The sequence below is a fragment of the Zonotrichia albicollis genome, chromosome 4, assembly GCF_047830755.1.
Source record: "Zonotrichia albicollis isolate bZonAlb1 chromosome 4, bZonAlb1.hap1, whole genome shotgun sequence".
Classification (NCBI taxonomy): Eukaryota; Metazoa; Chordata; class Aves; order Passeriformes; family Passerellidae; genus Zonotrichia; species Zonotrichia albicollis.
This window is the reverse complement of record NC_133822.1, coordinates 56,318,896-56,338,280: the sequence shown is the minus strand read 5'-3', so window position 1 is coordinate 56,338,280 and position 19,385 is coordinate 56,318,896. Positions and strand designations below refer to the sequence as shown.

Below are 19,385 nucleotides of genomic sequence, written 5' to 3'. Positions count from 1 at the left end.
ACAGTACTTTCCATGCTTGTTTACATGCTTTCTTCCAAGAGAGGTGGCAGAAGAACTGTCAAATAAGTTAATGCAATCTAGTCCTACTTGTTTTCTTCCCTGCATTGAGAGGGCTGGAGGTGGGTGGTAGACTATTCTAGAAGTACTAGCTAATTCACAGCATTTGTCAACTTTGTGTCTTTTTCCACAAGATGTGACAAACCTGTGACACAGATTGTAGAATTTCTGGAAGGTGTAGCCTTTGGTAATGGAGTGCAGGGCAGATGAATCATCTGGGCAGGGTGTAGGTCAGGCATTCACATAAATATATGTGAGTAACTTTATTATGGAAGAGTGTATTCACTACTCCCATTTTGATTGCAATGCTGTGTATCTTTGTGGCAATGTCCATTTAAAAAATACTCTGTGTGGGAAAGCATTTTAGATTTTGTTTTGGTATTAGTGTACTTAGAAGGCATTTCTTGTTTTGAAGCAGTGCAGTACTTACTAAGCAAATCTGGGGTTTTGCCTGTACTTGGTGTGCCTCATACTCGAGTCTGCACTTGGCTGATGTGATAACAAGTCAATAAAACGAAACTGGTACATGTAGCTTTCCTAGCTATTAAAAATATTTACATAACATCTTGCTTGTTTAATTCTGATAGGTAGTAACTATAGCAGTGAGGTGTGTACAGCATAATATTGACATCCTTTCTTTCCCTTCTTAGAGAAGGACATGGGTAAATACAGATTTGAAGACATTTTCTTCCAATTTTAACTGGTATATTACTTCTGTGCTTTAATGCTGTGCTAGTAAATTTAAGAATAGATTCTTTTGGTTTAAACATATGGTTAGAATGAAATATCCTTGTATTTATCAATAGGAAAAATTAATCTCATGCCTGTTGCGACTGAGACAGATTAATGATGAAAGTCTTCAGGCTGCTGTTAGAGAAACTTTAGCTCTGATTGGCTATACAGACCCTGTGAAAGGCTGGGGAATTCGAATCCTCACCATTGATGGAGGAGGAACAAGGTAAAACTTCGGGTTACTACATACTTGTAACCTTTTTCATACTGTAACTAGAAGTAAAATTCCAGTCTCTCTTTGATAGGTAAATGCCAAAGAGGCAATTTATGAGTTACCTTTCTGTCACATTTGACTATCTAAGGGATGGGTATTATTTTTCTATGCATTTCTACTTGAATGGTGTTTGTTTTGGTGCTCATTTTGCCATACACAGTTATCTCACTCTATCCCAACAGAGTTCACACTGCTGCACTCCAGATACTGTTTTGTGATAAAGAAACACAAATCTGATGGTCTCTAACTAATCTCTCCCATTATTTCAGATACATTGAATTGAGGCCAAGCAAACCTCATACTGAAAAATACTATGCCCCAAGGGGCATTATATAGCCTTGATAAGACCAAATTTAAGTGCTGTGTAGTGGGAATGCAACTAAAATCTGTCCTTAGTCTACATCTGCAGAAGTTGATCACCTCCCAAGCCTTTGCTGTAAAACAATATGGCTGTAACTGTTGAATACTATTTTTGGTACGCCTGAGTATGTAATTCATATTTATTATTCATCATTCTGTTTCAACTGTGTTCTGCTACTCTTTTATTTCCTGAAATACTCAGGATTCTTACTGTTGCAGTTATGCAATTATAATTAGTTATAATGAAGCTAAAGGTGATTGAAAAATGATTAGAGCTATGTAAGATAAGACTGCCGTTGTATGTGAAGGGGAATTTTGTGTTTCAGGGGTTTAGTTGCACTTCAGACTCTACGGAAACTAGAAGAATTAACTGGAAAGCCGGTTCATCAACTTTTTGACTACATCTGTGGCGTAAGCACAGGTAATTATTAAGACACAAGTTTAAACTGATTTGTTATTTTTTCAATTTATGTGAAATCTTCAATTTGCACATAGAAACAGTTACCTTAGGTATTTATGGAGCTTTACAGACTGCTAAGGTAATAGTCCTCCAGAACTGGTGCTGAGTCAGTCATGTTTCCTTTATTAAGTTAACAGCAGTGTTTCATCTTTATTAATTATCTGCCAGAAGGACAGAATGTGCCTGTAGCAAGATCTTGAATGATCTAAATTAGAGGAAGTGGTCGATGCTGTGGTGTCCTCCCTTCATATGGGTCTGTACAGCCTGGAGAAATGCCTTGGCAGGTTCAGTAAAGCCAAAGGCTGTCAGGTGGGCTGACAGCCTAGAAACCAGCTTTGCAGGAAGGGACCTGGTCTTGTTTGGAACAGGTTGGTTGTGAATCATCACTGTACTCTAGAGCCAAGAAAGCTGACCACATTGACTTGCATGGTTGAGAACGTACCCAACAATTAAAGTATCTCTGTTTGGCCACAAAGGTCTTGTTATGGGCTCCTCTAGAAACCCTTAATCTTTTGGGTGTGTTTTTCTACTGGGTGCATCTGGCAGAGAGCCAGGGGGCTGGAGCTCATGACATGTAAAGGAGAGAGTGCAATAACCAGGTTTAATTTGCCTTGAGAAGGCTAAGGGTGGCCTTTATCCTGGTTCAGCTAATGGGAAAATAAAGAGAAGATGGATCTAGAATAATTTTTAAGGTGTACAGGGGTAGGGGAAAAGCCAACAGACAAGTTGGAGTATGGGAAGTTATAATTAGATACGGGATGATGTTTTTCTTGCAGGGATGGTCAGATGCTGGAAAGAGTTGCCTGTTCAGACTTTGCAATCTCTGTCCATGGAGATGGCTGAGCAAGTCCTGAGTGACCTATTCTAATTATACCTGTTGGAACAGGAGGTTGGACTAGATGATGTCTACAGGCCCCACCCAGACTTATTTACACTTGTGACTCAGTGATAAGTTACTCCTCCCTAGAAAGCAGGAGACTCCAAAGCATAAGTTTCTCCTTTAAAGACAGTAATCTCCTTCAGAAATTGTTAACCAGTAGCAGCACAATTATGTTTTCTAACATAGAAGGTATGCTGTAGTTTACTAGCTCAGTTTCCTTTAGAAACCCACATTCTTCAATTTTTTTTGTCACACTTATATTTGATCAGAAACTATATTAAACATAGATCACCCTGAGTAGATGAAGTATGTTTCAAGAGATTTGCTTAATAGACTGAAAATAGCAGAGGAGAGTGTTTAGGTCTCCTAGACAGAATCTGTTTGTAGCCACAATATAGTTCCCTGCTTTACATTTTTAATACTCTTCGAAATCCTTCATTAGTTAGTGTAGCAGTAAGTGGTTTCTTTGGAAGACGGTTTCCCTACAAAGCACTTCTCCAGTGTTGTCTTCAATGAATAAAGGTGTTTTACCTTGGATAGAAAGGCCTTGTGTTCTTAATTTACTCCCATTACTGTCACTAGAACTAACTTGGTTTTTAATTCTTCCTCAAATTTTGGAATTTCTGAATGACTGCTAGTATGTACTTAGCATATTCTGTTTACGCAATTAAGCTTTTGTCTGCAGTTGTCCAGTTTGCAATAATAAATGGAAAGACATGTCTGGGTGAGGCTGTGCATGTCTGTCAGCACTGCTGGCAGTTCTGTTTGTATTGACAGTACATATGCCAATGGTCTTGCAGTTGAATGAATTGTGCTTTACAAGAGTGATGGATTAAATGGTAGGAAGGATGCTTCTTGTGCACTGCACTTCTCTTTTCTGCTGCAGTTTTTGTATTTCTTGCTATTGTTCAGCTGTTTTGCCTTTGAAGTTTGGAAATGCCCTTGCTGTGAATTCAGCATCACTGTCTTTGTAGTTATCTTCCCCATGCTTCTCTTCACTGGAGGGTCAGAGGGTATAAATGCAGGCAGTCACAGAGAAAGATCATTGCAATGATCTGCATACTTTGAATCTGCTCACCAAAACAGCAAATGTATATTATTGCAGAACTGGTGCTGGAGAGTTTAGAAGAGAATGTGGCAGAGCATTTGCATGACTCAGGAAAATGGTGTTTCTCTGCTGTTAGGTGTTAAGTCTGCGTTGAATACAGGCAACTGGTGATTTGGCAATTGAGATTGTTTCTCTTGGTGAAACTTTGTGTCAAGTGTGATGAAACTTTGTGTCAAGTAGGCTCAGGTTGCCTTAAGGATGTGAGCTGCCTTTTAAGAAACTGAGACCATCAATCTACTAAAGCTCAGCTCTCACAGTTGGTGGGCACTGTGAGAGAGAGTGAAAGAGGGCTTGGAAGTCATGTTTCTTTTAAAGCCTTCTGTTACTTCCTGCATGTAGTTTTTTTCTGCACATGCATTGTATTTTTACTCTTTCAAAAATTGGCACCTTTTAAAATTAATTTTATTCAAGCCTATGGCATTTATTTCCAGATAGAAATAATTAGGACTCATGATTTTTTCAGATTCTTAATTACATGTTCTCACAGTATGGCACAACTAGATTTAAAGTTTTGTGTGTCCCTTTTAATTTAATATATTTGAGAATTGTAATAATGCATTAGTTGTATTTTTCCACAGTTCTTTTAAGGGTGTTTAGCAGCAATGCTTTTTGAGTGCTGTTATTTTGTTCTTGCAAGGGTAGGTCATAATTTTTGTTAGGGACACACTAGATGGCAGCATGTATGAAACTAATTATAAATGGTTGGAACCAAATGTAATCCAAACTACTGGAATCTCCTTTATTTTTGCAGAATTTTCTTAGAATATTTTTCTGCTGACTTAAGAGTTTGCATGGTAGCAAATAATGCTCCAAATAAATTTTTAGTACCACAGCAAAGATTTCTCTTACTCATTTCTCTTTCCAAGTAAAGTAGTAGATTTCATTAGCTTTCTGCCATATGCTTGTTGTAATCTGCAAAATGAAATAATACAATGTTTTAACTTCTCATATTTCTGTTTTTCAAAATTGACTTTTTCGGTATTGTGTATGTTCTTTTAAAACATGGTTTGTGATCTCTGAGCAGGAATTTAGTGAAATAAATGTCAGTTGGTCTTGCTGTTTCAAGACAGATATTCTATTAACCTATGAACTGCATTAACTGGTAATCCATCTTTGTAATCTTACTCCAGGATATGTTTTTGTAATATTGCAAAATTTTTTTTTTTTCAGGAGCTATATTAGCTTTCATGTTGGGGTTGTTCCATATTCCCCTGGATGATTGTGAAGAGCTGTACCATAAGTTAGGATCAGATGTTTTTAAGCAGAATGTCATTGTTGGAACAGTCAAAATGGGCTGGAACCACGCCTTTTATGACAGTGATATATGGGAAAAAATGCTCAAGTAAGTAAAAGATAATCAGATAAAAAATAATTAGTGCAATGACTGAGTGCATTTGATTTTGTTATTGCTTCACTGGTGTGCAGATTCTTAGAACAACTAGAAGGGATTAACATATACACTCGTTCTTTTGAAATAGCTGTTTTCATATTTACCAAGATGCTGGAAGCTTTTAATGTAATGATTTATGTTTCTGGGGAATAAAGTAAGCTTTACTGCACTGATTTCTGATTATATTCCTGTATGCTTGCCAGCTCTGCTAGATCTGACTCATTACAGATTTACTACAAATTTTACTAACCACCTGCTGTGCCCTTTTTAGTAAAGGAGATTGGTGAGAAATGAAATAATATGCTGTAGTAGAGATTTTTAATGTTTGCTGCTATGTTGGAGGCCTTTGTCCATTGCCCCTTTCTTTGAAAGGGAAATGAGCTGTAAGGGTTGCAATGAAAAATTATCTGCGGTGTCAGAGTTGCCTGTGAAGTGTATTCACTTGCATTGATGGCTATTCAGGAAAAGCCACTAGAAAGAATTATTATATTACAGGTTTTATTTCTTAGTTTTATTAATCTGTGTTTGTATTGATAGTTCAATTGTTTATCATTTTTAGCAAGCTAATTTCATAGCTTCCCAACCAGCATAAGTTGACCCTGCCACTGAAAGAACTGAACAGTCTTTTCTGAGAGACAATGTAAAATGGTAAAAGGTTCCTCCTGATAAGTAATAACAAGTTCCTTTGGGAATGCAATTACTGTGTTTTATGGGATTAAAAGAGTTTTTATGACATAATAGTGGGACTACCAGTACTGTCTGAATTTTAAGCTTCTTACTTCTTTGATGAAGTGGAGAAACAAGCTTCTAAGCACTTCTTCTCTGTGCTCTTGCGTATTTGTAGAAATAAATACATTTATCAAACTAATATCATTTGCTTTTCTTGTCCGGTATCTAAAGGTGTTTTTTTTAGAAATTGGATTTTTCTCTGTGTTCCCTCATTTCATTGCCCACCCGATTAAATGAAGTCTTGTGAAAGTCACAATAACCTAATGTGAAAGTATTTTACATGGCTTTAATTAAAATACTATTGTTTTTCTGCAGCTACATGTAGCACATGAGGGAGGTAAAGAACTCTACTCCTGTGCAATAGACAAAAGCAGGCAATTAATATATTATTCATGGAGTAAATTAAAAAATAAATTTGCTGGTCAAAAATGACTTCTTGGTCACCCGCAATGCTGAGATGCTATACCTGCACAGCATCATTTTGTTGAAGGGATTCCTAGAGGCTTCCCTGTGGTGTGGGGGCCTGGAGCTGAGAAGGGATTTGTAGGGTTATATAGTATCTCTTTACAGCAATATTGAAGGTCAGGTCTAACATTGTTACAGCATGGGGAAACTGCTGTATGCTTTGTTTTGAATTTAAAAGCTTTACTTGTGCTGTGTGTGTTTTTGTAGTTTAAATGGTAGCTTGTCAGCCTTGCTTAAAATAGAGACAATCCATTGACAGTGTACAGACATGTAATGTGTGTTTAGTCCTACCACAATATCAGTGGTGTTCTTGTCTGTCAGAAGGTATTCTTGCTGAAAATAATTAAGTTGATGTTTCATTGGTCTAATGTTCTATGCATTCATGGGGTATATTATAACTTGCATTTCAGAAAATGAGAGCTAATTTTGGCTAACTGACATTTCATTCAGAGTACTTTAGGAAATTGGTTTCATATGTTCTATGTATGTCTGTTTTAACTCTTATGTATTTCTTGAGCAGCAATTTGAGGACTGGTTTTAATGATTTACATTATGCAGAAGATTTTACTTACAACATATCAGTATATATAATGCTATATTGAATGCATTTGTAAGAACCTGGCTTTTAGTTCCAAATTTTCTCTTTTCTTTTGACTGTTGTTGACATATAAAATTTTCTTCTTGCATGCTGTCTTAAGAAACTACTGGAGAAATTTGGTGAGCAGCTAGGAGTTTTCACAAGCTAGCTAAAATCTCATGTTTGTAATTTATAGTCTTGAGAAGCAGTCACTGTATGAAATGTAGAATAAAAATTACGTGTTCTCCTTTGGTAGGAAAATGGATAATGCATGTGTTTGGGAATACAAGTAATACCACTTCAGTATTTGTTTTGCAGAGTGAAATATAAATTGGCACTGCTCTCTAGTCACTAGATGGGTAACACATTCCATACCAGCACATGGTATGAAAGTCTCTTCTGTAGATTTGGTAAAGATGTCATAGTTTTCTGGTACTACTGTTGCTGTTAGAAGAGGGTGAAAGTTACAATTTTGCCTTTTGCACTGAGTGCTCTTTGTCCAAAATGTTTGCATCACTGCTGTAGCGCATTAGAATGTTTCTTCCAGCATATGGTTGACAATATGTTCTTCATAACAATATTGAAATGAGTGTTGCAATATTAGTGACTTGAAGCAATGAAAGAGCAATGTTTGTGAAAGAGACTCGTTGTTTTAAGTAGGTCATGTCTAGAGGACATAGGTCACAGACACAAAGTAGATAAATGGAAAAACAGGATGGCATAATAACTGATGAGTGGAAAAATGTAAAATGCTTACAGGATTTAAAGTAACTTTAATATCAAAAGTGATTTGGGTTGTCACGGGCAGTTTAATGAAACATCTGTATGCTTGTGGTCAGACAAGATGATTCAGTGTGTGACAGTTGAGATTGAAAATACATAAAATACTATCGTGCCATTATATTAATTTACAGTACAGTTGCATTTAAAATATTATTTACAGTCCTACTTTCCCCATTTTAGAGATTCTGGTGCAAGATTGGGGAAAAAGTAACCAGTGTCCTAAAGACAGCACATATTAAGTGTCTATCATTAACAAAAGCAAATGAGTTAAAGTGGTAATTTGAGATAGTAAGGCATCTTGAGAATTACCAGTTTCTTGTTTTCTTTGAATGAAATAGGGGGACTATTCAGTAGTCCCCCTGAATAACAGGGGACTATTCACTTTCTTTTTTAACACAGTATGTGAATAAACTGTGGAATTACTTCTGCTGTGACTTCATAAAAGAATATTAAACAGTGAGACGAATACATTTATTTAATATGCAATTACAGTATTAATGGTAGCAACAGAACTAAAGTATATGTGGAGGTGATAGTAAACTTTTCTCCTTAGACTGCAATGTCTGAAGTTGCACAGTAGTTGAAAGGATTTCTTGTACCTACTCTGGAGTATCACTTTCTGGCCTTCATAGAAAACAGGATGTGATAGTTTCTCAGTTTGATGGTTCCCATAATTAAGCAGAGGATATTGCTTGTGCATTTTTTTAATCTCTGCATTCAGGGTTTGGGAAAAATACCTAATACAGACATTGCAGAAATAGATGAAAGTGATGCAAATCAGTAGATGGCTTTGATATCTTACCTCTGTCAGTCCCATTTCTTTTATTCCTACTTCATGGTTCCGTGTGCCTTCATCTCCTTCTGTAATCAGTTAATGAGTGCAGATGTCACTCCTCCCCTTCTGGCTGGTGATTCTGAGACTAGAATCAAAGCGAAAACAAAACTGCTACAGGTACAAGAATTGTGTCAGCAGGAGTTTTCCATCATAGGACTGGAACCTGTCTGCCTTCCTACCTCCCTGTCAAGGACACGTATGCAGCCATCCTTCAAGCACAAATAGCCACTAGAAGAGTAAATTGTCCTAATTGCACATACAGTCTACTGTCTGCGTGGAGGACTGCTGCTATGGCAGCCTTTAAAGCTTCTTTTGTCTTCTGACCTGAGTAGATAGATAGAGATGTTGTTTTTAACAGTGGAAGTGCTACTCCCTCCTGTCATGGGTGCAAGCTGTAGATGAATGATCTTATAATAACAACACATGGAATATCTTCACTTTAAAAGTGTGGCAGTATAGAAAACCATAATTGCAAAGTAAGACAGATGCACCACCAGTGTCTGGGAGGAAGAAAGCTTGCTGATTTAAAGGAAAGCCTGTTTGGAATAATTACTGCTGACCACCCACTCCCTATTATACCTTTATACCTTTATTGCAAGCAAATCAAAGTTGAAGTAGATGGTGAGGTGAGATCACTGACTAGTATGCAAATTTGCTCCAGTCTCCTCTACTGTGCAGAAGGACTATCTTCTAGTTAACAATGGGAATACTGACCCTGATATGATGAGAAATTACAGTGCTGACCATTAGCATGATTTATGAAAATGTATTCATGTGAACAAATATTACCTCAGAAAGGAATGGTAAATGCATATTGGATTACTGTTATGGAAGACTATATGTAGATGTTTTAACTTTCCTCTAAATCTTATGGAATTGCATCTTTCTCTCTGTAGCTTTTGTTTCTGTAACTACAGAAGAGTAATTTTTCATTACTGTAGAACCACTTAATAAGGATGTTGACTTTTTGATTTGTAAATGTGGTAAAGTATTTTGTCTAACTATGTAGTTGAGTAATCGTAATGATTTATGGTTAGGTATGTGAACTGAGTAATTTGAATCAAGACCTCTTCAGTCACTCTTCAGACTTACTTCCAGCAGGCTAGAAGGTTTGAAGTGTCAGTCCATTGAAGTCACTTGTATAAATGGGATTGTTAAATTGAAATACAAACATTGGTTCTTTTAAATGCAAAGGTCTCAGAAATAAAGGTGATAAATTGTTTGTCTTGTTCATGCTAAATTGATGGAGCATTTTCAATTTTTTACACTTTTTTTAGAGAAAAAATGGGCTCAAATCTTATGATTGAAACTGCAAGAAAGTCCAAATGTCCAAAGGTAAGTACAATTTTCTAAGGTAAATACTAATTGTATATTTCACAAGTACTCTTAAGAATTCTGAATAAATTCTACACCTAGAAGAACATTGGATAGACAGCATGAGTGTTGAAGTGCTCTTTAGGCTTCTATATGGGATAACCCATCCTTTTAAAGGATAAAAATTAATTAGGTTCTTAAATTTTGGCAGCAATTTCTGATATTTTTATTACTTGTAGTTGGAATATATTGCAGAGATTTAAAAAAAACTTGTAAGCTTGGAAATACTAGGTCAACATTTTGGTGTTGTGCCAAGTTCATTTTTATCATGTAAAAATTCTAGCATCAGGAAATTCCGTCCTGTCAGCTGTGATCTGTGTTACTGTATTGGAAGAGGGCAGGGTTTCTTCTCACTTTGTTTGGAGTACCTGGTTTTCTCCATTCACATTCTTGGGCCCCAAGATCTCTTCCTGTCTGATGGAAAAGGCACTAAGTCATAGGAGGGGTGTTACATACAGCAGCATGAGAGTGAAAGATGAGAAAGCAAGGGTATTTTATTTTTGGTGAAGGATAGGGTGTGAAGAAAGAAGCGAAATATAATAGGATATATTTCAGAACAATCTGTAATTAACAGGTGTTTTGGTGTCATAGCACTATATTCAATGCTTTACTGTTAAATGGAAGATATTCCCATTTTTCTAAACATAGAAACGTGTGCCTTACTGACTGCGTTCCTAGTCCGTGTCTAAAACAAGGACATGAAAAGGCTGGTGTGGTATGTTGCTTTCTGAGAGAGCAGCTATCCTGTGTTGACTTGAAAGTTATCTTTGAACTGGGATCTTTGGCTTCCTTCCATGTTCTTCAGTAATAAAATGTGAATATAAATAGAGCTGAAACTAGCTGTTCCCACTAATCTCTTTAGAGTGCTGTCAGTGGTGGCACTCTTTACAAGGCACAGCAAAATCAAAATAAAACACAAAGTTCTGTGCTCTGCTGCTGCTAAATTCATTACAAGATGGGTTTTTCCAGAAGGTGCTGAGCACTTTGCAACATAGACTGCATCATGGAGTGTATATGGGTACTGTCAAAAATGAAAGCATCCTTTTAATAAGTTTTCTATTATATTTTCTGAAGTTTTTTTCTTACTGCTTCTGGTAGTGCTTAGAACTAAACCCTCCTTTTGAGAAAAACAGGAACCTTCCTCCATCAAATGATGGAGGGTGAATCAGGCAGTTTTGCTTTTGCATTGTAATGTAGAAGTTACACTTTTGTTTTCTATGAGGATGAATTTACATTGAATAAAATTATTTAAATTAAGTAGATGAAGAGTGAAGATGCATACAATGATATCACAGCATCAGCTGTGCTGTTGAGTAACGTTTCATGAAAACTCCCTACTCTGTAAAAGAGTAAACAAGATAGAATTGAGCACCCACTTGGCTGCTGCAGTGTTGTTCTGGCAGTGCCAGCCAGGCTGGCTGCATCACCTCTAAAGGTCTTGCACATTCTAACACTCATCCATCACGACATGTACTTTCTCCTTGTGATTAGATCTGTAAGATACATTCTTTTTGTTGTCATAGTTGGGTTTTTTTCAATGGAAATACCATTTTGGCTTTTCACTTAGATGAACATATGTGATTTTTGTTACTGACATTTTAGTATCCTTACAAAAAATCCTTGAAAGACTTTGATTCTTGTGCAGGAGAGATTCTTACTACAATTTTTTAACTCTGGTTGCAATATAAAGTAATCATTTTCTTGGAGAAAGAAATGGATTGACAGTTCTGACATTCGTATTTAATGGCAGTGTTGTATTGCTGGTTACAGACTTCTGAGAATGAAATACTATTTCAAATGGAAAAGTATTTAAAAATCACATAGTTGACACCTGCATTTTGTTTAAATATTGTAGATATTCGTAGAAACAGAATAACCAGTGGAAACAATTAATTGAAGGTTTAAAATAGCATTTTATTTAGGGATTTGGGTCTCTTGTTTGTGTTTTACTTTCCCTTTTAAAATTTGGCTAGACATTAAAAAATGTAAATAAATAATGAACCGAGTAAGATTCCAAAAGTGCATTAATGTATACATTGAATTTCATATGGTGGGAAGCTTTCATTCTCATATTATGGTTATTATCATCATATATAACTAATTTTTTTCCTCCTCATTTGCTAGGTAGCTGCAGTAAGCACCATTGTAAACAGAGGAACACCACTGAAAGCATTTGTGTTTAGAAACTACAACCATTTTCCTGGCATTAAGTCCCATTATATGGGAGGCTGTCAGTATAAGCTGTGGCAAGCAATTAGAGCATCATCTGCTGCACCAGGTTACTTCCAGGAATATGTTTTGGGCAGTGATCTTCATCAGGTAAGTTGAAATCTTCTCCTTGAGTAAATATTTTCCAATTTTACACCTGAGAAAAAACATGGTCTGAATCTCTGAATCAAAACTAAGCATATGAGTTGGTAGTACAAAAGAAATCTAGGACAGATGGAGTAAGAAAAGATATTTTTAGCTTCTATAGCCCTTTCAGAACTAGAAAGGCTTAAAAATCTTAGTCTACTCAATATAAGCTGTTCTGCTATTGCTTTCTTTGTCTGGGAGGAAACCGTATATGAGTTGTAAATTGCCTCTGACTTCCTGCTTGCAAATGGTATTTTGCTGAGCATTATTTCACTAAATAGGTGGTGTAACTTAAAAATCTAACAGTATTGTAAAATGTGAAAAAAACTGATTATACACTTGAGCATTCTTTTTATTAGTGCACAAATTCAGTTTATGGTCTACTTTTTAATTCTTTCCATTGGTAGCTTATTCAGCTTTACCCTAGTTCTGAGCTAGTAAGAAGAGTAAGAGATGCCACAGAAGTAAGATTAAACCGAGAGGACAACTGCAAAAGAAATTCCCTTGAGGATAAAGCAGTGTCTCCTATCATCACTGCATGCTGTTTTATTATATTACAGCCTCTCTTGGTGACCCTGATAAGTAAAGAACAAAGCAAATGAATTTCTTTAGTAGTTTTTTAACCATGGGGTTTTAGTCCTCCAGTGCCCCTGTATTATTCTGCAGTTCTTCAGGTTTTCAAAGAATACATCTTGCAATGCATACTAATTAAAAACTATTAGTATTTATTTTAATAAATACCCGATGCAGATCTGTGGCAGAAAAGACTACAAAGGGTGACTGAACCAGAGACCTTCAACAAAGAGAGCACAGGATTGACACTTAAGTTTAATGGAAGCATCTGTTGCATTTCTGTTGTATTAATTCATATGATGGCAGTAGTCTCAAATGCTGGAAAACAAGTAGCATGTTTTGAGTAATAAGATGTACCTGGATCACATACAGAATTTCTGATGATGTCCATTAGAACACTGTGTAATATCCTTAGCATTGTAATGTTCTTGAGTAGTCCTGAAATTTAAAGGCTAACAGATAAATGAGTGTAAGATGAAATAGAAAAAAATTCATTAGATTAAGAGGCGGTAAAAAAACACCATGTGTACAAGTGAACAAACAGGTAGAATTTTATCTGAATAAAGACAGCGTATTTCCATATTTTGATTCAACATTTATAAGGTGATGAAATAATTCAGCTATCTAAAAGCTGCATAGAAATTAAGGGGTGAAGGGGGAGGGCTCAGCTTCAGGCTCAGGAAGGGAGACTCTGAAGTTTCTTGCATTTTATTGTTTCCCTTTTTAGTTTAGGACACTCTTCCTCCCTCCCTCCCTTGACTGCCCCCCACAACCTTCCTGGTACAGTGCATCTTGTTAGCCTCAAAACATTTTAATCAACTACTATCTGAAATAAGCAAATAAGTTTTGACAGGTTTTTAGAACTAAAAGTGGAATAACACATCAGATTCCAAGCCAAAGCTCTGCTTGAAATCCTGAAGTGTGTTCATCTTCCATCTGGACAAGCAAAACTGGGAAGGGAGCTGCCTTAGCCTTGGGAGCTGTTCCAAGCTGCTCCATAACTGATTGGATGGGTCAGTGTTAACCTATGTAAAGAAGTTTTCTTTCTCTTTTCACCTTTCCCCCCTTTCTTTCCTTGAATTGAAAGTACTTGGAAATTGATCTGTGCTTTTACATGAAGGATAGTTAAATAAACAACATGATTTTACAACTTCTACACAGTGCTTTACACAGTTCTTCATCTTAACATAGTTTCTGAATTGCCAGACTTGTGTGAAATGCAGTAAGGCTCGTACTTATTTCATCTATTTCACTTTTACGTCCAGTTTGCTGGACTAGGAAGTGTATAATTGGTGTCAATAGAGATCAGATTCAGTATTTTCAGACGCGCAGAACTGGAATGAAGTCTACTTATTTTTTTCCTTACTCAAGAGTCTTTGGACAAAGCCCTTCCATCTGTCCTTACAAACCCTGTTTCCCAAGTTCACCATTCTTCTCTGTTTGATGTAATTATTGAAAGCTACTGCTTAGGATGTAATTCACCTTTCTCAGCCGTAAAGAACTAAATATGTTCTCAGTACTTAAGCCCTTTATTGTAGTAGAACAAGTTGCTAAATTTTTGGATTCAAACTTTTTCATATAATCTGAAAAATCTTTTCTCCCCAGCCAGGAATGTTTCAATATATTTGAGTTCTTATAGAAACCACCTTTCGTGTCTGCCATGCTTTCTTTCCCCACATAACATTTTTCATACCACTTTTCTTGCCACATCTCTTTTTCCATAATTATCTGATTTGTATGGGGGGTACTTGGATGTCCAAGTACCATGTACCAAGTTGCTACATGGCAAATGCTCCATAACTGTCTTCATGCAGCTTTCTAGCAGAGATTATAAATCCATTGCACACTCTGAAACAACCTTGAATTGCCTTGTTTTTACCCTGGGGTAAGAGCCTCTGTGCATGTAGCAGACTGCTACTTTTATTTTCCTGGAAATTAATGGTAGCTCATAGGAAAAAGCAAGATATTCAAAAGTATTACTTCTGCTGAAATAGTCAACATGAATTGAAAGAAATACATAAATAAATATAAATATATTATAAATAAATATATTTTGAAATAAATAGAATCCCAAATGCAGTCATATTCCTTCTTAAAATAGCTTTCTTACCAATATGTTAATATTGGTAACTCTTTGTTCTTATAGTTCATATCATAAATATGGGAATAGTAGATTCTTGTTTAGCTTCTTTATTCTGAAAATGCACTGCAAGTGTAATTTTAAGTTCCTTGGCCAGTAGTAAGTAAGTATGTAGTGTATATGGAAATTCTTGCTCTTTTCTGTATGTACACTGCCTAACAGATTGAACTGCTTTTGAACTACATAAATAAATGAAGCATAACATTGTTAGATGTTTTTGATAGTACTGTGATTTTTGAAAAGGGCATCAGCACAGTGTGCATTAAGTGTAAATAATACTTTATGCCAAAGGCTTCAAAATTGCAGTATAGTGTCAGAAAGATGGTGTTTTAAGAATTTTTTCATTGACTGGGAACTTCCATTAATCATCATAATCTGTTTTCTGAACGTTAACTGTGCTAGTTTCTTACCAGTTTATATATAGCCTTCCTCTGAAGTGTTGATGTTTCTAAACAATTCCAAGAACAGAGTTATCCAAAATGTATGTGAAAATTCAGAATACTAAGTACAATATTTGTTTCCTAGCTTTCAAGTTTGTGACTCTTTAAGCATTATATAGAGACCGTGTTCCATGTTAGCTTTCAGTTGTGCATTTAAATGAGAATGAGAAACACTCTAGCAGTTCATCTGGCTGAAGACTCTTCAAATGTGTGAAAATACTTATTTTGATAATGGAAATTTAGTGGATTTTTTAATAGTCATCCTGCATATTCATGTCTTATGTTATCTAGCTTTTATTAGAATCAGAGTCCTTTCACAAACTGGATGAAGTGGCTGAATGAGAGTTATGTATAGGGTTGAGATGAATTCTTAAAGTTCTTAGATATGACTCCAGATGTCTATGATGGAGTCATGGCTGAACTGAACTGTTGGCTTTGACTTGCTTTTCCATAATTGTAGAGTTACATGTGAGTGTGTATTTGTGTGCATATACATGCCCTTTCACTGAAACATTTCACTTTGATTTCCTGTACTGGGCACTCTCAGTGTAAAGCATGTTATTTTGTTAATAAGGTAATAAATCAGTTTTACAGTTTTTCTGATGTCATTCTTTAGAAAGAGGTTTCTGGGTGCCTGAACACTTATTTATGCTGCAGGTTAGCTGTTGACTTGGTTTGTTAAATTTCTGCAAAAAGCCATCAGTTATTGCAAACAGCAATATTTACATTTGGGTCAATCATGCCATGCTATCTGGTTCTGCTCTGTCAAGTAAGAAAAAACATTGCAGCTGTTGGTAGATGAGGGGAGTAGGATTAATATTCTTTGTGGTTCAAAAGAGGAACACATTAACATTCAAAGGGATTTAATCCCTGTAACATCTCCAGGAACCCTGTAAGTTAAGAGAGACCAAATCATGATGTTACATTGTAGAAGCTGTATTGCCACATGTTAATTCCTTTATTTTAAAATGTATTTTTGAAGTACTGAAGGCTCTTAACTTCAGTCCTGCTACATCCAGTATTTTTCCCCCTCTGCTTCCCTCAGAGGGGTGTTATTTCTTGTATCCATCTTGTATCCTTTTTGCCTTTTTTTTTCTTGTACTGTGAAAAATATTTGAGGTATTCAATAATGTCACTTCAGTAGACAATAAAGTATGCTGAGGAAATTATTAATTAAATTCATTAAAAGAGCAATTTAGAATTTAAGAAAATCATTATGCAGACTTCATTTAATAGCTTTTACAGTACAAACTAAATTCGCCCCACAGGATTAATTCAAAGGGCAGCAGGGATTGTGTATGTGATGGTGGTAAATTCAACAAAGCCACGTATTTTTCTCAAATAAAATACACCGAAATTAATGCAAAGGACTTGATCACTTTTTCCTTGATGGCTTCCCATGAATCCATTGTTGTATTACAATTCCATTTATTATAGTGCTGATGTTGATATATAATATTGCTCCAATAACTGTGTTTTCTTTGAGCAAGATCAGATAGTAAAACAGTTAAATTGGCACCTGGTCTGTTAGTGGAGTTTTAATAAAGCAGATGTAACAGGATATGTGATGGGAATACAACCTAAAAATAAAAAAATATATGTAGTACAATAATTATAACTAAAATTTGAAGTCACATCTTCATTGGAAAAAGATAATTCATGGTTTCTACATATTTTTCAAACTTTTATTTTTTTAGGTAACAAATCTGTAAAGCCAATTCATCCTTATAGCTTGTTACAGGAGAGGCCTTCAAAAGTGATTCACTTAGTGCACCCTACCCTAATTGGTTTTACATGGTAGCTTTTAAAATTAGATTCAAGGGTGCTTCCCAGGCTCTGAGAAGACATAGAATATAGGTCACATTGAAGTTCTTTTCATTCTTAGGATATGCCACGGTGATCAGAATGCGCCAGAGCTTATGCAGGCTGCAGTTTAATAGGTGTATCTTGTTCTCACAATGATAGAATCAGCTCTTTCTTTGTTTCTCTGTCTACTTTTTGCCATGCATGTTTGCCTACAGCAATCAAGGCTGTGTTGTTTACTGTTTAAGGAAGAGGGAATTTCCTGGCACATGTAAGTTACATGAGTATCTGTGTTTCTTTCTCCCTTATGGATTCCATCGGTTTGGATAACAGCTCTGAAGGTGGACGTGCACTGTGCAGTTTACCAGCCTTTGTGAAATTGCTGTGGTTACTGTACCAGTGGTATTTTGCAGAGCAGACTGCTTGTAAGATTCCCTGCAGGGGCTTGCTAAGTGACATATTATTGGCAGATTTGTTTAGTATAATGAAATTGAGAGTGTCTGTTGTTTAGGCATATAACTTGGAAGCATTCTAATTTTATCTCAATTGTTTCAGAGTGATCTTTTCCTAATGTAGAGGGCTTATTTAAAAGAAGAAACAAAACCTTGCTCTCAATAACCTGTACTCATTCAACTATTTTTTTGCTTAGACTTTTGAGTCCATCTTCAGCGACACTGTTGACCAGCTAATATTTGCTGTAAAACAAATCTTGTTAGATCAGAGGAGGCTGTGTAGAGTGGAGGATTGTGAACGGAGTCCATTCAGTAAGCTCTGTACAGACAATCTAGGTTCTACACTCATGTTCTGATGTTGCAGCCACCATTTCTTAGATCAAAAAGAAAACTTTTTCCGTATTTTATAGTTTTCATTTTCTTAGGTTGTGTATTTGTCACACAGACTTAAATGGGGCCATATTTCCAAAGAAAATAGCCTTGTGATGTTCATTGCAAATAAAAGCCCAAGGATGTAGTGTGGTTATTGATAAACTTTTGCCTCTTCCCTCAAGGAAAGCTTGATTTTGATATATATAGTGGTCTGGTGCTTAATGTGTCTGATGCTTATATAAAGACACTCATCTTTTTTAAAATTTTTGTAGTCTAAATACATGCGTCTGTCTCAGTTTTTCAGAACAGACTCTGTTCTTGTTTATCCTAATGGTCTTGTGCTGCACCTGCTGCATTTTGAGTAATCTTTCTTGCAACTGGACTATTCAGTGTGTTTTTTGCATGACCCAAGACACATTTCACAACATTGAATTGGAGTCAAAGTTAGCTCTTCTAAATCAGAAACAAAATTCAGAGGCGTTAACTTGGTCAGGCTGGAACCCATGTTACCTTAACAGTATGATGTGTTTCCTATTTCAGAGGAAGATACAGCTTAGAATTATACTTGCCTTTATATGTTGCCTTACAATTTATATGTTGGTGGTTTAAATCATTGTGTGATAGTTCCCTACTCAGAGCTTTTTCATGACGATTCTGACACCAACTATATTTTGTCATTTAGCCATGTACTTTTTAATTTAGGGGACTTGAGAAAGTGCAGAACTTTTCCTTCAGTCCTTACTCCCCATCCACCTGCCTCCACTGTGGATACAGATACTAGGTAGTTCGTGTCCAAATCCTGAATCCTTCATAGCAATTATCTTCAGTGAATTCACATTATCTCATATATTTTTGTCCATTTTAAGATCAAATCCTTTAGCTGCAAGCATACATTTCAGTTGCAGTGAAATGAAATGTAGTGTTTGAGTCAAGATGTAAAGAAGAAAATTGTCTTAAGAAATTTAGGTAGCTTGCATAATTCTATAAATAAAGGGCTATAATTGAAAATCCAGTTTCAGTTTGGAATTGCAATGAAAAAGGTAGAAATCAGTGGAGTCTGTAATATATTTAGATTTGACAGTTGACTGTAGAATTAGCTTTCAGCATTGATTGTTATATGGTTTTGAACAGATGAATGACCAACATGTTTTAAGTAACATTTTTAATTGATATATCCAATAATGAGCCACCTACATTCCCTATGGATCACTGCTAGTCTTTCTGTA

At 35.9% G+C, this 19,385-nt stretch overlaps 1 protein-coding gene across 2 annotated transcripts in view; it reads left to right on the top strand.

Moving 5' to 3' along the window:
• PNPLA8 (patatin like domain 8, phospholipase A2) overlaps positions 1-19,385 on the top strand; it is a 34,915-nt gene that overhangs the window by 3,796 nt on the left and 11,734 nt on the right. For both annotated transcript variants that reach the window (XM_074539892.1, XM_074539893.1), the window contains exons 4-8: positions 864-1,015; positions 1,750-1,844; positions 5,042-5,213; positions 9,928-9,985; positions 12,149-12,343. In XM_074539892.1, coding sequence (XP_074395993.1) covers positions 864-1,015; positions 1,750-1,844; positions 5,042-5,213; positions 9,928-9,985; positions 12,149-12,343 — 672 coding nt within the window. The remainder of the gene's footprint in view (positions 1-863; positions 1,016-1,749; positions 1,845-5,041; positions 5,214-9,927; positions 9,986-12,148; positions 12,344-19,385) is intronic.